Source organism: Oncorhynchus tshawytscha, linkage group LG12, assembly GCF_018296145.1.
Source record: "Oncorhynchus tshawytscha isolate Ot180627B linkage group LG12, Otsh_v2.0, whole genome shotgun sequence".
NCBI classification, from domain to species: Eukaryota; Metazoa; Chordata; class Actinopteri; order Salmoniformes; family Salmonidae; genus Oncorhynchus; species Oncorhynchus tshawytscha.
Window position 1 is genome coordinate 33,173,133 of NC_056440.1, and position 18,352 is coordinate 33,191,484.

The following is an 18,352-nucleotide window of genomic DNA, read 5'->3' on the forward strand; positions in this document are numbered from 1 at the left end:
AGCCCAAAGTGCAGTCATGTGACTGTACATATTGTACAAAGGTTATAAACTCTGGTCAATCTGTTCATCAGCTGTCATCGTTGTTTGGTTGATGACCTCACGGCTTTTATTGGTCTTCCAACCCAAATTGGCATCTGTTTTGTCAGAGGGACTGTGGATGTAGTAGTTATGTAAGGCCGTTTTCTACCATGCCACTGCTCTGACAGCCCAGCACAACCCAGCTCTCTCCACACTGATTGCTACTCTGTTATGGAATGCGGCACAAGTTATTTGGTTGGTTGTCATTTTAAATATTTATACTCACTTCCGTTTCTTGTAGAAATTGGGTTGTTGTGTGCTAGGACAAAACAAATCACTCATTCTCTCTGATTGAAAATAAATAAGAGAATGGGAAGTGAGTATGTGCCTTACAAAAACCCAGGGTTCAGCAAATAAAACGCCCGGTCTATTATTCATAGTTTTCCTGTTTTCTGAGTCACATTCATAATTGAGAACATTATATATTTGCTCAGATGTCTTTTCTCGAAGTACTACGCATGTTCTTTGTTCACCACAACAATAAAAAAAATGGGCAAATTGATTTGCGGTCTTGGAATGAAGCTGGTAATGTAATTAGATGTGTTGATCTGTACTGTAGCGTGCCATACTGTATCTGCCATGTGACATAGGTACAGTAGACAAACTGCCGTCGTTGTCCTGAGGCCAAGCAGCACCAGAAGAGATTGAGAGAGGGTGCATATTTTTCCTCTTTCTCGCTCGTTCTTTCTTTCTGGTCAGCCTCAAATGAAGGAGATGCTGTTTAGTGCCGTTGGGCCTTGGAGACAGTGCGTAAAATGTATTGGCCCTGAGCCCTGCCATTTGACACGCCAGACAAGGCTAACAGATCTTGTGCCATTTCCATTTCCTGCTTCTGTGTAAAGCTGACCTTTGCTGCCTCCTGGCTATTTATTTAAACTCTGAGCACCAGAGACTTATGGTGTCACCGGGAAATTATATTATCAACGCTCTCCATTTGTCTGCCTTAATGCAGCCCTGCCATATATTCTCCCTGCATTGCATATACTGTAATGCTATATATTCATACTGTGCTGCTGCTGCAAATGAGGGCAGTGGTTAACACCCAAGCCTTCATGTCCAGAGCAGGGGGTGACAGTTACTTGTAGCCTCCCTCTGAGATAAAGATTAGTATGTATTACAGTACTGTACAGAGCAACTGTAGCCGTATGGGCAGTATGAAGAATGTCAATATAGCTGTGAGAAATAGCTATTAACAGTGCATATCATACCATGGACCAGAGTTGACATTTTGTAGAAGCACAGTCTAAAATGTCAGGGACATTGATTTAGTCATCAGACTCCACTATTTTTAATAATTCGATTAGGACTGTGTGTTGGTAGAGCTCATGGACGGACACACTGTTAATTTCTAATAAAATACTGATCCTCTCCCATCTCTTTCTCTCTGGTCTGTGCTGCAGGTCTGAGGAGGGTGTGCAGAGGGTCCTACAGGTGGACCTGGAAGTGGACAGCTTCCTGGGTCCACTGGGCAGCCGCTGGATCACGTGGCAGGTGGAGTACCCGGGCAGCCATGCCACCACGCAGGAGGCAGAGACGGAGATCCGACTGGCCCAGAAGGACCTGGGGGGCATTGTGCCCCTGGCCATGGTGAGTGGTGCCAGTCAGCCCGTCAGTCAGCCAGTCACAATCACTACAACACACAGAGCAGATGGACTGTGCCAGAGATCTGAAGAGCACAAAGTTCACTCAAAGTTTTGTAGGTTACACACTGTGCATCCTGCTGTTCACAGCAGTGACGATGCTTCACATAATTGTTTTTCTATTCACAACTTTGACTTTTGTACATCTATTGCATATTTTGTATAATCACTTACTGTATATTATTATTGTGGAGCAATATGTTTAAAGGTCTTGTACATTACACATCTAAGAAATCTTAGATCTTTGATTCCTGATGTAACTACACTGAAATCGCAGACCTTTAGCTTCAGTGTTTTGCCTGTGGAGTGTGTGTTTTGGCATGGAGGAGGAGTGGGTGCATGTGGCCCTCTGCAGGCCCTGTGTGGGGCCTGGAGGCTCTCTGTGGCCTGAGGGTAGGCCTGCAGGTGTTTTTCTCTCTTTAGGCTGCTATACAGATTAGCCTCTCTATTGGATGGATTCACCAAAGCTACTCCATTGAACTTCACAGAACATCTTTCACCTCATTTGCCTTGGCTTTCTTAACAGAGTTAGATCCAGAAAAACAACAGAAAGATACCAGAGAGATCAATTACACCCACTTACAAGCATGACATGTTGCTTGCCAGTGTTGAGATATGTGATTTTCTGTAAGAGCTTTATTTCTATGTTTGTGGTATTCATAATGAATGTTGTGAGTGCACTGTCGAGTATAAATAGTTCCATATTAGCAGCGCCTATAGCTACATAATAGGTGCCTGTGGGTGGCTGCATTTGCCTGTGTTGCTGTGCTGAGAGGAATGCAGCTACTCTAACTCTTGTACCCCACAGATCTATTTTCCAAATAATTTATGCTTTTTTTTGTCTTCTTTTTTTTTGCAGAGGTAGATTAATACCCATAGTTCCCTTTTGATATTCCTTTCATTCTTCTGACATGTCAAATGTTTCTGCCATATAAAAGGGATATTTGCACCCACGCTTTGCATTGACACAAATGTATAAGTAGCATTTCTCTTTTTAACATCTGTATTCCATACTGTCTCTGAGGGAGCTTTATGTAGGTACGAGAATGAGCATGATATCCATTTAAGGCTCAGTCATTTCTCTGATCATTTGCAGATACATTTGCTCATATTTTGGTATACAGTATTTGCAAAATTATAAATGAGGAAATGCATTTGAAGGTGTTTTTGTGGCTGCCAGATTTATAGACTGACTTGGGATCTTTGTGAAAGCACTGCACACTTCTACGCCCATGTACTAATCCATCACTAATAGTGCCTGGTATTATGATGAAATCATTATACATTTTGAGTGGAATAAGGATTTATGGTTCAAGGCTGATTAATAAAGGCTTTTCTATAGTGACAAAGAGCCATCATATTTAACCTGCTATTAGAATAATTTGATAATCTTGGCTAAATCAATTAATGCATAAACATTATGGTGCGAGGCTCATATGAGAAGAGGAATGGTGTATTCAAATACATTAGAACAGATTACAGATGTGTACTGTATGGATGTGCTATGTAACCTCTTGTGTTTAGTTATCCTGTCCTGATTCACTATTCTATTCAGGAAGCCTTCCGTTAAGCCAGTGATGACCTTAGCAATAGATGCCCTTTCTAGTAGATATAGATTTCCATTCTAGTAATTATATTTCTATGGTCATAACACTACATGTAATGGAGGGACTTAACATTTCAATGCATGTCTCAGGACTACACCTGGGCAATGCACGATTGATGTTTCCATTGCTGATTTTGACATGAGCAACCAATAAGGTTGACAGGATATAGGGCTGTTGGTGTCCAGCCTTACTCCAGTCCTATAATCAATAGTTTGAGAGGGATATACCCTGGCCTGTAATGTGCAGACTCGTGTCAGACCACTTCCTTGGTCAGTATACTGGTTTTCCCTCGCTGCCTCTCCTTTGTGGAATGTATTTTAAGGACATGACACCCTCAGTCTTCCCACCTTCTTCATCACTAAACCCCAAGAGAAACAAAAAACACACAATAGACTAACATTGTGTACACAATTCACACACACAACCTCAGACATTGTCACAGAGCACATACCCTCACTCACTCACTCACACACAAACACACAGAGAGACTTGAGCATGTGTCTGTAAATGTGTTTGTGCAATCTGCATGCGTCATTGCAAGAGAAGGCAAACCAGCGAGGAAGGCTGAATTAGATTACTTGGGATCACTCTGGCATGAAAAGCCCATAGATTACTTCCTCTCCTCTCATCCTCCCCTCCTCACCCTACTGATCAGCCCCACTTCCCCACTGCCAGTGGGAAAACAAGAACATAACTGTGTTTCTGAGACAAAGACAGTGTTACATTTTGTCTCTGTGGTAGGACAGGACAGGAGACTGGACAAAGACCTGTATCTGTGACATAACAATGATGTCTTCTAGCTGTTGATCCCTTATGTTTGGGGTTGTAGAGGGTTCAGAGAGAAGAGCATGCAGCTCTTTACAGGCCAGGGAGAATAGAACAGCATTATTATCAGTGATGGGTGACAGATAATCAGAGAGAAAGAAAGAGAGAAAGAGAGAAAGAAAGAAAGAAAGAAAGAAAGAAAGAAAGAAAGAAAGAAAGAAAGAAAGAAAGAAAGAAAGAAAGAGAAAGAAAGAAAGAAAGTGGGCTGCTCAAATCTCTTTAATCGAGTTGAGTGGGGAGACTTCAGAGAGCATACTGCAGGCATCTGTTGACACAACAGCGCTGTCGCTTTGGTTAAGAAGAGGCTTTCATCTGTAATTAGGACTAATTAGGCTAATAGGCTAGATTGTCTTTTGCCATGACAGAGAAGCTAATTGAGTTTAGGCCAGAAATAATCCCTTAAACAGAAAGGGGGGATCCATAAGTGACCATGCCTTAAAGGTTATAATGTAATAAAGCTAATGATTATTAATAATGGCAAGCTTATTCAGGGTTGGATAACATTCATGGCTTATTACCTCAGTTGCTCCTCAACCCATTTACGGCACGCTCTAAATGACTGTGCCCTTGTTCTAATTGATTATAACAAACAAAAAAGGCCTTTTATTGCACTTCCGGAGTCAAGTGATAGGGCTCTACTGTAGATGACACCTCTGAGAGAGAGGATTTTTTTGAAAGATGAGCTCTCTTTCTTTCCTCTTTGAAGCAGCCTCCTCCTGTAGCAGGGACACCTGCAAACTGCCAGCTCCCAGCACTGTTCAATGGTTTGTCACCCATTTCAAATCTTGAAGCAGGATTTCTGCAAATGCTGCAATTATTTTAAAAGCCTTTAAAAAAGGGGGGGGGAATTCAGAAGTATCGGAGAAGAAAGAACAGAGAAACACCTTAAACACTTTTCTCTCTCCTCTTGTCTACAGCTGTCCTTTTATCACTTTCAGGAGAGTTTTCCCTCCCACACCATTTTCCCTCCTCCCTCCTTCTCCCCCTCTCTTCTTCCCTCCCTTATTTTGTTTAATACAGACAAACATACCTTAAAATACAGTAGTATCTCTCCTCACCTCCTCCCTTCTGCCCCTATAGTGGTAAGTAGCTGTGTGTTTTTTAGGTCATGAGTGGATGGATCTTAATGGCAGTAATTGGTGGCTGAGCTGATTCCTCAGCAACGCAGCAGGAGGCTGGCCCATTTTCCTTTACTATCCTGAAGTAATATGCTCCTGCCCAGCCTCATGATCATTACCCACGCTGCTCTACTCCAGGGATGAAAAGAGAGTGAGAAGACTAGGCATGCATCATATCACCACTCATATGTCTTCCTGCTCCAGCATCGGCAGCAAAATGTGCTCGCTTAAACACAGCTCATTCAAACAGCATGGAGATGAAGAGAAATTAAAGAAGTGGTTTTGTATTCATGTGCTTTCTGAATGGTATTGTTAAACAATACATCATCACCCTGGCCTTCTCCGGCCACTTCCTCTCCCAAATGATACAGTAATCCATCAATGATACTCAGTTGGATGTTTGGTAACCCTTTACTGTAGATTTCCTTATGCATTCATAATGTTTCCTTATTGATGTGTTATTTTCCCACATTCATTTCATTCCTTGCACCTTAGTGCCAGGCAAGTGAAATAGCAAGAAAGTGATTTATCAAACACATCGTCAGACACACAGGTATGTGAGCAGAGCATGTATCCAGTACCCTGTCAGACATGAGCACAAATACATCACAGTGATGTTTGAAGTTTGTGCATTGTTTTAATATCGGCCTGGGTGCAGATAGAATATTCAGTTCTATATTATTCTATGTATTAAGGTATACGTGTAAGTAGAGATGTCAGAACACACTGGTCTCAATCAGTGTCTGAGCAGCACACGACTTGATGCAACAATACACTACACCAAGGGTTTTGAGGGCAAAGTTATCTTTTTTTGTATTAACAATTCGCGACTGTTTATACAGATCTAAAGCGACACGTAAATCCCCAATGCTTTAGGCTAGAAACAAGAGGTAAAATTTGATGCACATGGGAATATCTTTGGTTTATCTCTGTAACAGTGAGAAGTTGAGCTACGACCTTTTAAAGTCGAGGAGTCAAAGAAATTGGACTTTGCTTAGGAACTAATCTTATACAATGTGTGACTCTGTCGCTATCAATTGATCAAATCAATTTCTGTAAAACAGAATATGTATAATTAAATTGAGGCTTCATTTAAATTATCATAATTAAACATATTAAAACTGTAAGGGACTTGGGTTTTTACATTTGAATATACATAGTATATTGTCAATTTTTTATTTTATTAAGAGGGTACAATGTTTTTTAGAGCTGACAGGATGAGTAGAGGGGGAGAAGTGGCTATCTATGCTAAAAATGACCTCTCCATTGCACTAATTAAATCTGTCTCCATTCCAAATCAGTTTGAAGTGTTAGCTCTAAGTCTCACATTAGGTAACAACTGTAAAGTTACAATTGTTGGAGTATATTGCCCACCTTCTAGTAAGAATATGCGTAGCCATTTAACAGACTTATTAGGCACTTTTATATCAACTGAAGTCATTTTCTTGGGAGATTTGAACTTTGATTGGAAAACACAGGACTCAGACAGTTTTAAAGACTTTTCTACTGAGGTAAATCTCACACAATTAATCACTGAGCCAACAAGACCAACTCTTAAGGTGCCTACAAAGTCCTCATTGCTTGATTATATACTAACAAATGCACCTGAGAAATATAGAGCTAGGGGAGTATTTCCACTAGGTGTCAGTGATCACTGCCCCATTGCATGTACTAGAGATGTCAAAATGCATAGGACCAAACCTTATATTATCACAAAAATAAATTATAGAAACTTTAGTGAACAAGCTTCCTGACAGGATATTTCCCATAGTAATCTTGAATCTATTTGTAATATAAATGGAGCCGAGTTGGCGTTCGAAAAATGTACTAGTGTTTTTATTTCCATTGCCGATAAACACGCTCCATACACTAAGATTAGAGCAAAGAATAGATCAAACCCATGGTTTAGTTCAGACATTTCTGATACTATTGGTAAAAGAGATGTAGCATGGGCTAAGGCAAGAGAAACTTATTCTAGTTCTGACTGGCTAACTTTTAGGCACCTGAGAAACCTGTGCATCAGACTTGTTAGAAGAACAAAATTGGATTACTCTGTGACCAGTTTAAATGACTGTTTCGGGAATCCAGCCAAATTCTGGAAAGTACTTAAAACATTAAATAACAATATGCACTCTACACTCCCAAACAGATAGGGTTGGATACTGGACTCATTACTGATAAGAATGCCATTGATAATTCCTTCAACAATCATTTCATTGCAGCAGGCAATCTTTTGGAGAAAATGTCAACCACAAATGAAGGAAGAAAAGATAAATATGAAGGGATTATGCATGAGTATGCTGATGCTGATGGTCAGAGTTTCTCACTAAGCCTCTTCCCAGAGGATTAAATGACTGATGCCTTGCTAACCATAGACACTAAGAAAGCAACGGGCTGAGAAACTTGACCCAGGGTTGCTGGCTAGAGCTGCACCACTTATCTCTGGTGTTCTCACTCATATTTGTAACCTCACGTTGACCTCTGGGGTCATACCTAAGATTTGGAAGACTGCCTATGTGCTGGCTCTGCACAAAGATGGGGATACTGGTGACCTTGATAATTATCGACCAATCTCTAAGCTGTCTTGTCTTGCAGAAATGTTAGTCATTGGTAAATGTACAGCTGCACTCTGTCTTGTCTGACAACTGCATACTGAATACATTTCAGTCCGGTTTTCACCGCCCGGGGCACAGTACTATCACAGAAACCACACTGGTTGTAAATTGTATTGTAAGATCTTTGGATGAGAAGTTGAACTGTGTTGCTTTGTTTGTTGACCTATCGAAGGCTTCCAATACAGTTGATCATTCTCTTCCACTGAATAGACTGACCACATTGGGGTTGGCCTCCGATACATGTGTGTGGTTTCAGGATTATCTCAGTGATAGATCTCAGGCTATTATTGCAGATGGAGTAAAATCAGGTTTTGTCACTGTTCACAAAGGAGTCCCACAAGGTTCGATTTTAGGTCCTTTATTATTCACTATATACGTAAATGATATCTGTAACTCAGTGAAAAAATACAACTTTAATTTCTATGCTGATGACACAGTACTATATGCCACAGCCCCATCACTCCCTCAAGCATTTACATTCCTGCAGTTTGACTTTCAATTGCTTCAAGATGAACTTGTAGATCTTAGGCTGGTGCTTAATTCAAGTAAAACTAAGTATATGGTATTTTCGCAATCCAAAAGTATACAATTGTAAAATCTGAACAAAAAATCTTGTCTGTCATCACAGGACAGAAAGGAAATTGTACAGGCCACTTTCATGTCAGTGCTTGATTATGGTGATGTTTTATATATGCATGGATCAGCATCAGTACTGAAGACATTGGAAGCAATGTATCATGCAACATTGCGCTTTGTTACTGGTGCAAACTTTTGTACGCGTCATTGCCTTTTGTACACTTCAGTTGGCTGGGACTCCCTGATTTTTAGAAGAGCCAGACACTGGTTGATATTTGTCTATAAAGCTGTTTTACAGAAACTTATCTTAATCCTAATTATCTTAACTCAAAATTCCAGTGGTCAGATAGTATTTATCTGACTCTGTCACAGGACATGCTAGAGATACCCCGGATTCACTCCGAGTTAGGCAAAACAGCATTTGAATATCATGCTCCACACTCATGGAATGATTGCAGAGAGAATTCCAGTTAGATGTGTTGCTGCCTGTAAGACAGTTTAAATGCACATTACATTAACTTTAAACTGTGATTGCATTTTGTAATGTGTGTTTTTCTTATAGAAATGTATTTATTTTAATATTTTTAATCTCCATCTTGTACTTTGTATATGTTTTAATTTAGTTTGTTTTTACATTTTTATTAATTGCTGTGTTGTTTTTATTGTATCACAATAAAGGGCACAACTGTAAAAGAGACTCCGTTTCAGTTTGTTTCCCCTGTATAAATAAAGGTTAATAAATATTTGGTAATACAATAACATTTGGGGAAATTAGTTCTAAAAAAAATATTATTATTATATTTAAATAGCCTACCTAAAAGATTTCAAGAGTCTAATTAAACTACATAGAATTGCAGGAAATTAGCTTAAAAAAAGGTCCCTCAAATTATACAAAATCAAGCTAGTGTTGTATTTAATATACTGTAGGCTGTCAATAAACAATAAAACATTTCAACTGTGAAAAAGGGGGCCCTATGGAAAAACAGTTGGGAACCCCTGCATTACACTACACTACACTACAGGGACCTGTATTTTCCTCCCATTATTGAATGGCACTCATGCACTACTCTAGCTGATTGCCTTGCCAGGGCAAAGCATTGCATTTCTTTGCATAGCATGACTCATAGAGTCTACAGTTGAGGCTGATGTATGAATCCTGAAGTGGCAATCCATTAGAAGCTGGTATAGTAGAGCTGGGGGGCTGATGAGAAATAGCGCTAGCTAATTGAGTCTACTGCGGTGTTCACATGTGTCATAATACATGTAATGTTAATGAGTACAACACATGTAATGAAATGTCCTCTGATCCGGAGCCACTCTCTCCTTGACACATAGGACGCTCTGTTTAAATACCTATTTAATCTGCTTTCTAAATGAGAAGGATCTGTTCTATCCATCCTTGTTCCTTCTCTACAAAGCCTTTTCTACAATAGACTGGAAGAGAGAGGCAATTCCCACTTGTTTTTGATAAAGCGGCAAGCCTAGTGTGGGTGGGAACTGCACTTGTTGCGGAACTAAGTTTGCGAGTTTTCCATTTTCAAAAGAGTGGAAGTGCTTATTTTAATGGTGTATTATTTTGGTGTCAGATGTAAAATACAGAATGTCTTAAAATATCTACATAATTGAAAGGCTTAAAAAGGTAATGTAATTGTGGCTTCCTTTAAAGTTTGTTATTTTATTGGTGTATACCAAGTTTTGCTCTCCACATCTGGCCAAAATGTAGATGCCCCATTGATACAAAATGTGTTGTTTTCTTCCCCTATGTAAAACTAATAGATCAAATCCCTAAAACATTGGATAGAGAGGATTGTCAAAAATATTAATTTCTTGACATATCACTAAGGAAGTATTTTCAGAGATGGTCTGTTTTGGTCTTCTATCTGAAAGCAAACGTGACCCTGTGAGGCTTGAGAGAGAACCGGGTGGGAGGATTTTGGTGGTGGTAATGCATTTAGCAGTGGAGTTGACCTTTGAGCCTGAATAGGGAGGTTTCTGTCCAGAGGGCAGCTAAGCCAAGCTAAGCTGGCTATATGGATCTTGATCAGAACCGGGTGAGAAAATCAGTCTGAGAGATCAGGTCATTTCTGTACCCGAGTAGGGGAAGAGCTCTCTATCGATCTGCTGAAAGTGATAGATTTGAGGCTGACATAGAGCAGGCTGATACTGACAGAGCTGCATCCCTGGCTGCATTCCTATAGCCCTGAGGCCCAGCCCAGACTCCACAGATGAGCAGGCAGAAGCAGAATATCAGCAGGGCATCGCTATACCATCACCAGCCCATCCAGATGCATTAGCCCCCCTGCTGCTGCCCTCATCCCTCCTCAAACCCTGCCTGTGTTTTGGGGCAGGCAGAGAACCCATTGTGTCTCTGGTGCCTGACCTTGGTGTCTCCTCTCCTGGAGTGCTGAAACTCGCTGTCATTTGTATTCATCAGGGATACAGGCTCCTCCCACCCACCTGATCAATTGATGTAGATATTGCAGGTGTGGTATTCATGAGCCTTGCAGGCAATTTGTCCTATAAAGTTAAAATATAGAGGTTCTACTTCTAGACATGTTTTATTCACCAGCTTCCTAGCCCCGCATGAGAAGAAGAAATTCCTGGCCACTGTGCTCCAGAAGGTGTTTTACTTCCTGTCTGTTCACTGTAAGAGCCATATTCAGTAACTACTCAAAACTACCTTCCAAAAGGAAGTTAATTTGTATTAACTCAGAGTTCTTGTGTTTACCTGTGAAGAACACTAATTTGTAAACCTACATTACATGTGGGAAGGAGGCAGTCTAATGAGAGAGAATGCTAGTGAATAAGTTGAACATGGGTACACATTAAAGACAGAATAGTATTGTAATTCAAAAGGTTTTATGTCCTAAGATTTGAAAGTGATTCCCTTGAAGAAATCAATTAGAAGTTTGAAGAGCTCGCAGACAAATACATTTTTCAAGACCGTGGAGAGAGCAAGAAATCACCAGAAAGCTTTTGAGAAACATAATCACAAAAACATCACAACAAACTAAAAAAATATTTTTAATCCATGTTTGATGCTGTTGTTTATGCAGCTTCAAAGTGCTTCTGTAGTTTTGTGATTTTTCCACCTTGTATTTTCCACCTCTCAACTCACATCAAGGTATTTTCTTTTTTATGGTAAACTCCATAATGTAATTCATATTTTAGGGAAGAATTTTTCCAGTCACCAGTGTGTCATTGAGAAACTTCAGTTGGTGTAGGAGAGGTTTACCCATAAATCATGTGTACTCATAAATAATGTAGAACTAGAGCAATTCAACAAGACCAAAGGGTCAACATTATCCATGAGCTGTCATATGTATTCCCATGCCCCAGCAACCCCCTTATACACATCCATGACAGACAGAATGTATGTATTGTCTGTCAGAGCAGTATGTCATTTTCCTTACAGTATAGGGTCGTCTATGAATATAGGAACCTCATAAATCAGTGAATACTGCACTTTCCTTAAAAATGTTTGATCAAATCATAATATTTAAATATATATATTTGTGATATACACTTGTGTCTGAATGTTATCTTCTTTGGGATTGTGGGCAGCATTTTCACTTTTGGATTAATAGCGTTTCCAGAGTGAACTGCCTCCTACTCAGTCCCAGATGCTAATATATGCATATTATTATTATAATTGGATAGAAAACACTCTGAAGGTTCTAAAACTGTTTGAATGATGTCTGTGACTATAACAGAACTCATATGGCAGGCAAAAACCTGAGAAAAAATCCAAACAGGAAGTGGTAAATCTGAGGATTGTAGTTTTTGAACTCAGCCCCTATCGAATTCACAGTATAAGGATATGGGTTGTGTTGCACTTCCTAAGGCTTCCACTAGATGTCAACCGTCTTTAGAATGTTGTTTCAGGCTTCTCCTGTGAAGGGAGGCCGGATGGGAGCTGTTTGACTAAGGGGTCTGCCAGCAGCCTCGTTCTCAGTCACGCGCATTTCACATGAGAGGTATCTCTCATTCCATTGCTTTTCTACAGACAATGGAATTCTCCGGTTGGAACATTATTGAACATTTATGATAAAACATCCTAAAGATTGATTCTATACTTAGTTTGACAAGTTTCTTTGACCTGTAATATAACTTTTGGAACTTTCCGTCAGACTGGACCTGAACGCGCTTTTGGATTTGTTTACCAAACGCCCTTACAAAAGAAGCTATTTGGACATAAATGGACAAAATGATGGACATTATCGAACAAAACAAACATTTATTGTGGAACTGCGATTCCTGGGAGTGCATTCTGATGAAGATCATCAAAGGTAACTGAATATTTATAATGCTATTTATGACTAATGTTGACTGCGCACCATGGCGGATATTTATTTTGGCTGGTTTGGGCTCTGAGCGCCGTTCTCAGATTATGCTTTTTCCGTAAATGTAATGCTCCGGGTGTCGTGGGTGTGGAGTCAAATGCAGGAAACAGAATTTCAATGCTGTGCGTCTTTTAATAGCGCTTAACACACCACAGGGTGCTCACAAAAGTAACGTTCCAAACACAACAGAGCCGAAGGTTACAATGAAATAATCCCGCACAACAACCAGGCGGGCCGGCTGTCTAATAAAGACAAACTAATTAACCCTACACAGGTGCTACCACTAAACATACAAGGAGGGGGAGGAAAAACAATCAGTGGCAGCTAATAGGCCGGTTTTCGTGACAGTAAAGTTATTTTGAATTCTGAAACAGCGGTTGCATTAAGGAGAAGTTCCATGCATAACACTTGAATTTTCAACAACATTTATAATGAGTATTTCTGTGAATTTCATGTGGCTCTCTGCAATATCACTGCGTGTTTTGGAACTACAGAACATAACACGCCAATGTAAAATAAGATTTTCGGATATAAATATGAACTTTACTGAACAAAACATACATGTGTTGTGTAACATGAAGTCCTATGAGTGTAATCTGAGGAAGATTATCAAAGGTTAGTGATTCATTGTATCTCTATTTGTGCATTTTGTGACTCCTCTCTTTGGCTGGAAAAATGGCTGGGTTTTTCTGTGAGTTGGTGGTGACCTAACATAATCATTTGTGGAGCTTTGACTGTAAAGCATTTTTGAAAACAGACACTGTCGCTGGATTACCGAGAATTGTATCTTTAAAATGGTGCCTAATACTTGTATGTTTGAGAAATTTGATTTAAGAGATTTATGTTGATTTGTATTTGTCGCCCTGCAATTTCATTGGCTGTTGGCGAGGGGTTCCGCTATCGGAACAGGGTTGCCCTAGACAGGTTATCTCTCCTAAAAATGATCCTGGATCTTCTCTTCAATACCATTCCTCCTTTCTTTAGGGCTTTGCAGTTAGTTAATGAGTGAATGAACAGTGAGTTCAGTGCTATCCAGAAAACAACCAAATCTCTATATAATGGCCCTGAGCCCTCTGTCGTGATAGTTGTGTTATTTTCAACACCATCAGACCCTGGCCATGGGATTCCCAGCTGGCTCTCTCATTAGACCTCTGTACCCAAGCTGGCACTCAGTGGAGATCTCCACTATCAAAGTAGCCATTGAATCCAGCAGCACTTCTCACCCTGTCTCCCCTGCACTGGCCTGTTCTAATAAGAAGATAAGCTCTGAGATGAGCGGGCTCTGGAGGTCCAGCTGACACTATTGGAAAGAAGTTAGTGTTTTTTTAGGAGGCAGTGAGGGATGACTGCCTGGTGGACAGACTGTATGACCTGTTCCCGGTGACACACACACACACAGCAGTCCCCCCTGTTTACAACCTCTCTGAGGGGAAAGAAGGGAGAGAGAAAATTAACATAGAGAGAGAGGTGGCTTGGTCTCAGGTGGAGAAAAAGAGTGTGAAATGGAGAGACCCTCATTAAAAGGGAGCATTCATTTCACAAACCTCCCCAACACTTCAATGAGTTGTCATGCAGTGATAAATTGTTCTGCGTGGTGTAAACCAGGCCTTTATTCTCTTCTCCTCCACCATGTTCACTTCCTCCCAATTAAATGCCTATTGGACTGAGAAAGAGAGAGCACACTGGGCACTACACAGAGAGGAGAGTGGAGTGGATGAAAGGACATGGGAAAGTATTTCTGCTTTGAAAGTCTCTTAGCCTGCTTAAAGTGGAACTGACAGCGTTTTAACTACTTTCCAGATATGAAACAATCAGACAGAAAAGAAACAAATAGAAAAGGTTTGAGATGGTTTAGCTAATATCCCCTCGTTAGATTTTAGCTCATCTTGCTCTGGCTAGCATTAGTTGTTGATCTTGTTCTTGTTGATGTGCATAACTGAGGGAGAAAGCACCTACCTTTTCATGGTTGTTTGATCAATAGGACTGTAAAGTTCCCAAATGTAAGAGAACTCCTGCGGTATTTACATATGTGGCCAACCGGCTCGATTCGGTCTTGTGTAGCAACATTTGAAATGGCGTTTTTTTTTAAATATTGCATAAAAGTAGAGACTAGAAAATGGTATATCGGGAAAGTAATTCTGAAATTCTGAAAGTTGCTAAACTAAAGTTGCTAAATTTTCTCAAAACCGCACTTTTGAGAAAATGGCCCTTGATGATTTTTGGTATACCTACTGGAGAGCTCTTCTTTGTCTACACCCATTCAGCATTATTCCCACCCTCTTAAGCCTTAGCTCCACCCATCTCTTTAAGGATCCACATGAGGCCATGTACTAAACAACCAAAGATTTCAAGACTAAAGGTTGGTGTATTTTAACACCAATAAACCCACCTGTTTAAAAATGAATTTAGGATATGTCAATTTAGCAAACCAGGCAACTGAAAGCTACTTCCTAAACAATGTTTTGGTTCATTTCTAGCTAGCTAGTTAATGTTACCTTAGCTGGCTAGCCAGTTAAAATGGTGACCATGTCATAAAGCTAACAACGTCTTCACTTTAGCTCATTTGTATTCTTTATTTCAGGAAAAAAACTCTAAACAAGATCATTATTTACAAGTAAATCAAATCAATTTTATTGGTCACTTACACATGGTTAGCAGATGTTAATGCGAGCGTAGTGAAATGCTTGTGCTTCTAGTTCCGACTGCAATAATATTTAACAGTAATCTAACATTCACAACAACTACCTTATACACATATACACAAATGTAAAGGGATGAACCAATTATGTACATATTAATATATGGATGAGCGATGGCGTGCGGCATAGGTAAGATGCAGTAGATGGTATAGAACACAGTACATATATATATGAGATGAGTAATGTAGAATATGTAAACATTATTAAAGTGGCGTTATTAAAAGTGACTAGTGATACCTTTTATTGAGTCCATTTATTTAAGTGGCCAGAGATTTGAGTCTGTATGTTGGCAGCAGCCTCTCTATGTTAGTAATGGCTGTTTAACAGTCTGATTGCCTTGAGATAGAAGCTGTTTTTCAGTCTCTCGGTCCCAGCTTTGATGCACCTGTACTGACCTCGCCTTCTGGATGATAGCGCGGTGAACAGGCAGTGGCTCGGGTGGTTGTTGTCATTAATCTTTTTTGCCGTCCTGTGACATTGGGGGCTATAGGTGTCCTGGAGGGCAAGTAGTTTACCCCCGGTGATACGTTATGCAGACCGCACTACCCTCTGGAGAGCCTTGCAGTTGAGGGCGGTGCAATTGCCGTACCAGGCGGTGATACAGCTCAACAGGATGCTCCCGATTGTGCATCTGTAAAAGTTTGTCAGGGTTTTGGGTGACAAGCCAAATTCCTTCAGCCTCCTGAGGTTGAAGAGGCGTTGTTGCACCTTCCTCACCACGCTGTCTGTGTGGGTGGACCATTTCAGTTTGTCCGATAAAACTTTCCACCTTCTCCACTAGAGGAACAGCTTCCTCTGCTGTTTCCTGTCGTCCATGTTTTGTTGACGTTGAGTGAGAGGTTATTTTCCTGACACAACACTCCGAGGGCCCTCACCTCCTCCCTGAAGGCCGTCTCGATGTTGTTGGTAATCGGGCCTACCACTGTAGTGTCGTCTGCAAACTTGATGATTGAGTTGGAAGCGTGCATGGCCACGCAGTCATGGGTGAACAGGGAGTACAGGTGAGGGCTGAGAATGCACCCTTGTGGAACTCCAGTGTTGAGAATCAGCGGGGTTGAGATGTTGTTTCCTACCTTCACCACCTGGGAGCGGCCCATCAAAGGGTGCACAGGGTGGGGTCGAGACCCAGGGTCTTGAGCTTAATGATGAGTTTGGAGGGTACTATGGTGTTAAATGTTGAGCTGTAGTCAATGAACAACATTCTTGCATAGGTATTCCTCTTGTCCAGATGGGATAGGGCAGTGTGCAGTGTGATGGCGATTGCATCGTTAGTGGACCTATTGGGGCAGTAAGCAAATTGGAGTGGGTCTAGGGTATCAGGTAGGGTGGAGGTAATATGATCCTTGACTAGTGTCTCAAAGCACTTCATGATGACAGAAGTGAGTGCAATGGGGCGATAGTCATTTAATTCAGTTACTTTAGCTTTCTTGGGAACATGAACAATGGTAGCCATCTTAGAGCATGTGGGAACAGCAGACTGGGATAGGGAATGGTTGAATATGTCCATAAACACACCAGCCAGCTGGTCTGTATATGCTCTGAGGATGCGGCTGGGGATGCTGTCTCCAAATCAAATCAAATTTTATTTGTCACATACACATGTTTAGCAGATGTTAATGCGAGTGTAGCGAAATGCTTGTGCTTCTAGTTCCGACAATGCAGTAATAACCAACAAGTAATCTAGCTAACAATTCCAAAACTACTACCTTATACACACAAGTGTAAAGGGATAAAGAATATGTACATAAAGATATATGAATGAGTGATGGTACAGAGCGGCATAGGCAAGATGCAGTAGATGGTATCGAGTACAGTATATACATATGAGATGAGAATGTAAACAAAGTGGCATAGTTTAAAGTGGCTAGTGATACATGTATTACATAAAGATGCAGTAGATGATATAGAGTACAGTATATACGTATACATATGCGATGAATAATGTAGGGTATGTCAACAATATATTAGGTAGCATTGTTTAAAGTGGCTAATGATATATTTTACATAATTTCCCATCAATTCCCATTATTAAAGTGGCTGGAGTTGAGTCAGTGTGTTGGCAGCAGCCACTCAATGTTAGTGGTGGCTGTTTAACAGTCTGATGGCCTTGAGATAGAAGCTGTTTTTCAGTCTCTCGGTCCCAGCTTTGATGCACCTGTACTGACCTCGCCTTCTGGATGATAGCGGGGTGAACAGGCAGTGGCTCGGGTGGTTGTTGTCCTTGATGATCTTTATGGCCTTCCTGTGACATCGGGTGGTGTAGGTGTCCTGGAGGGCAGGTAGTTTGCCCCCGGTGATGCGTTGTGCAGACCTCACTACCCTCTGGAGAGCCTTACGGTTGTGGGCGGAGCAGTTGCCATACCAGGCGGTGATATAGCCCGCCAGGATGCTCTCGATTGTGCATCTGTAGAAGTTTGTGAGTGCTTTTGGTGACAAGCCGAATTTCTTCCTGGATAGGGGGGTGTTCCCTCTGCTGTTTCCTGAAGTCCACAATCATCTCCTTAGTTTTGTTGACGTTGAGTGTGAGGTTATTTTCCTGACACCACACTCCGAGGGCCCTCACCTCCTCCCTGTAGGCCGTCTCGTCGTTGTTGGTAATGAAGCCTACCACTGTTGTGTCGTCCGCAAACTTGATGATTGAGTTGGAGGCGTGCGTGGCCACGCAGTCGTGGGTGAACAGGGAGTACAGGAGAGGGCTCAGAATGCACCCTTGTGGGGCCCCAATTTTGAGGATCAGCGGGGTGGAGATGTTGTTGCCTACCCTCACCACCTGGGGGCGGCCCGTCAGGAAGTCCAGTACCCAGTTGCATAGGGCGGGGTCGAGATCCAGGGTCTCGAGCTGGATGACGAG

The 18,352-nt window shown here is 41.1% G+C and overlaps 1 protein-coding gene across 1 annotated transcript in view; it reads left to right on the forward strand.

Moving 5' to 3' along the window:
- Window positions 1–18,352, forward strand: part of si:dkeyp-14d3.1 (transmembrane protein 132D) — a 175,018-nt gene that overhangs the window by 91,953 nt on the left and 64,713 nt on the right. The window contains exon 3 of the mRNA XM_024438905.1: window positions 1,479–1,665. Coding sequence (XP_024294673.1) covers window positions 1,479–1,665 — 187 coding nt within the window. The remainder of the gene's footprint in view (window positions 1–1,478; window positions 1,666–18,352) is intronic.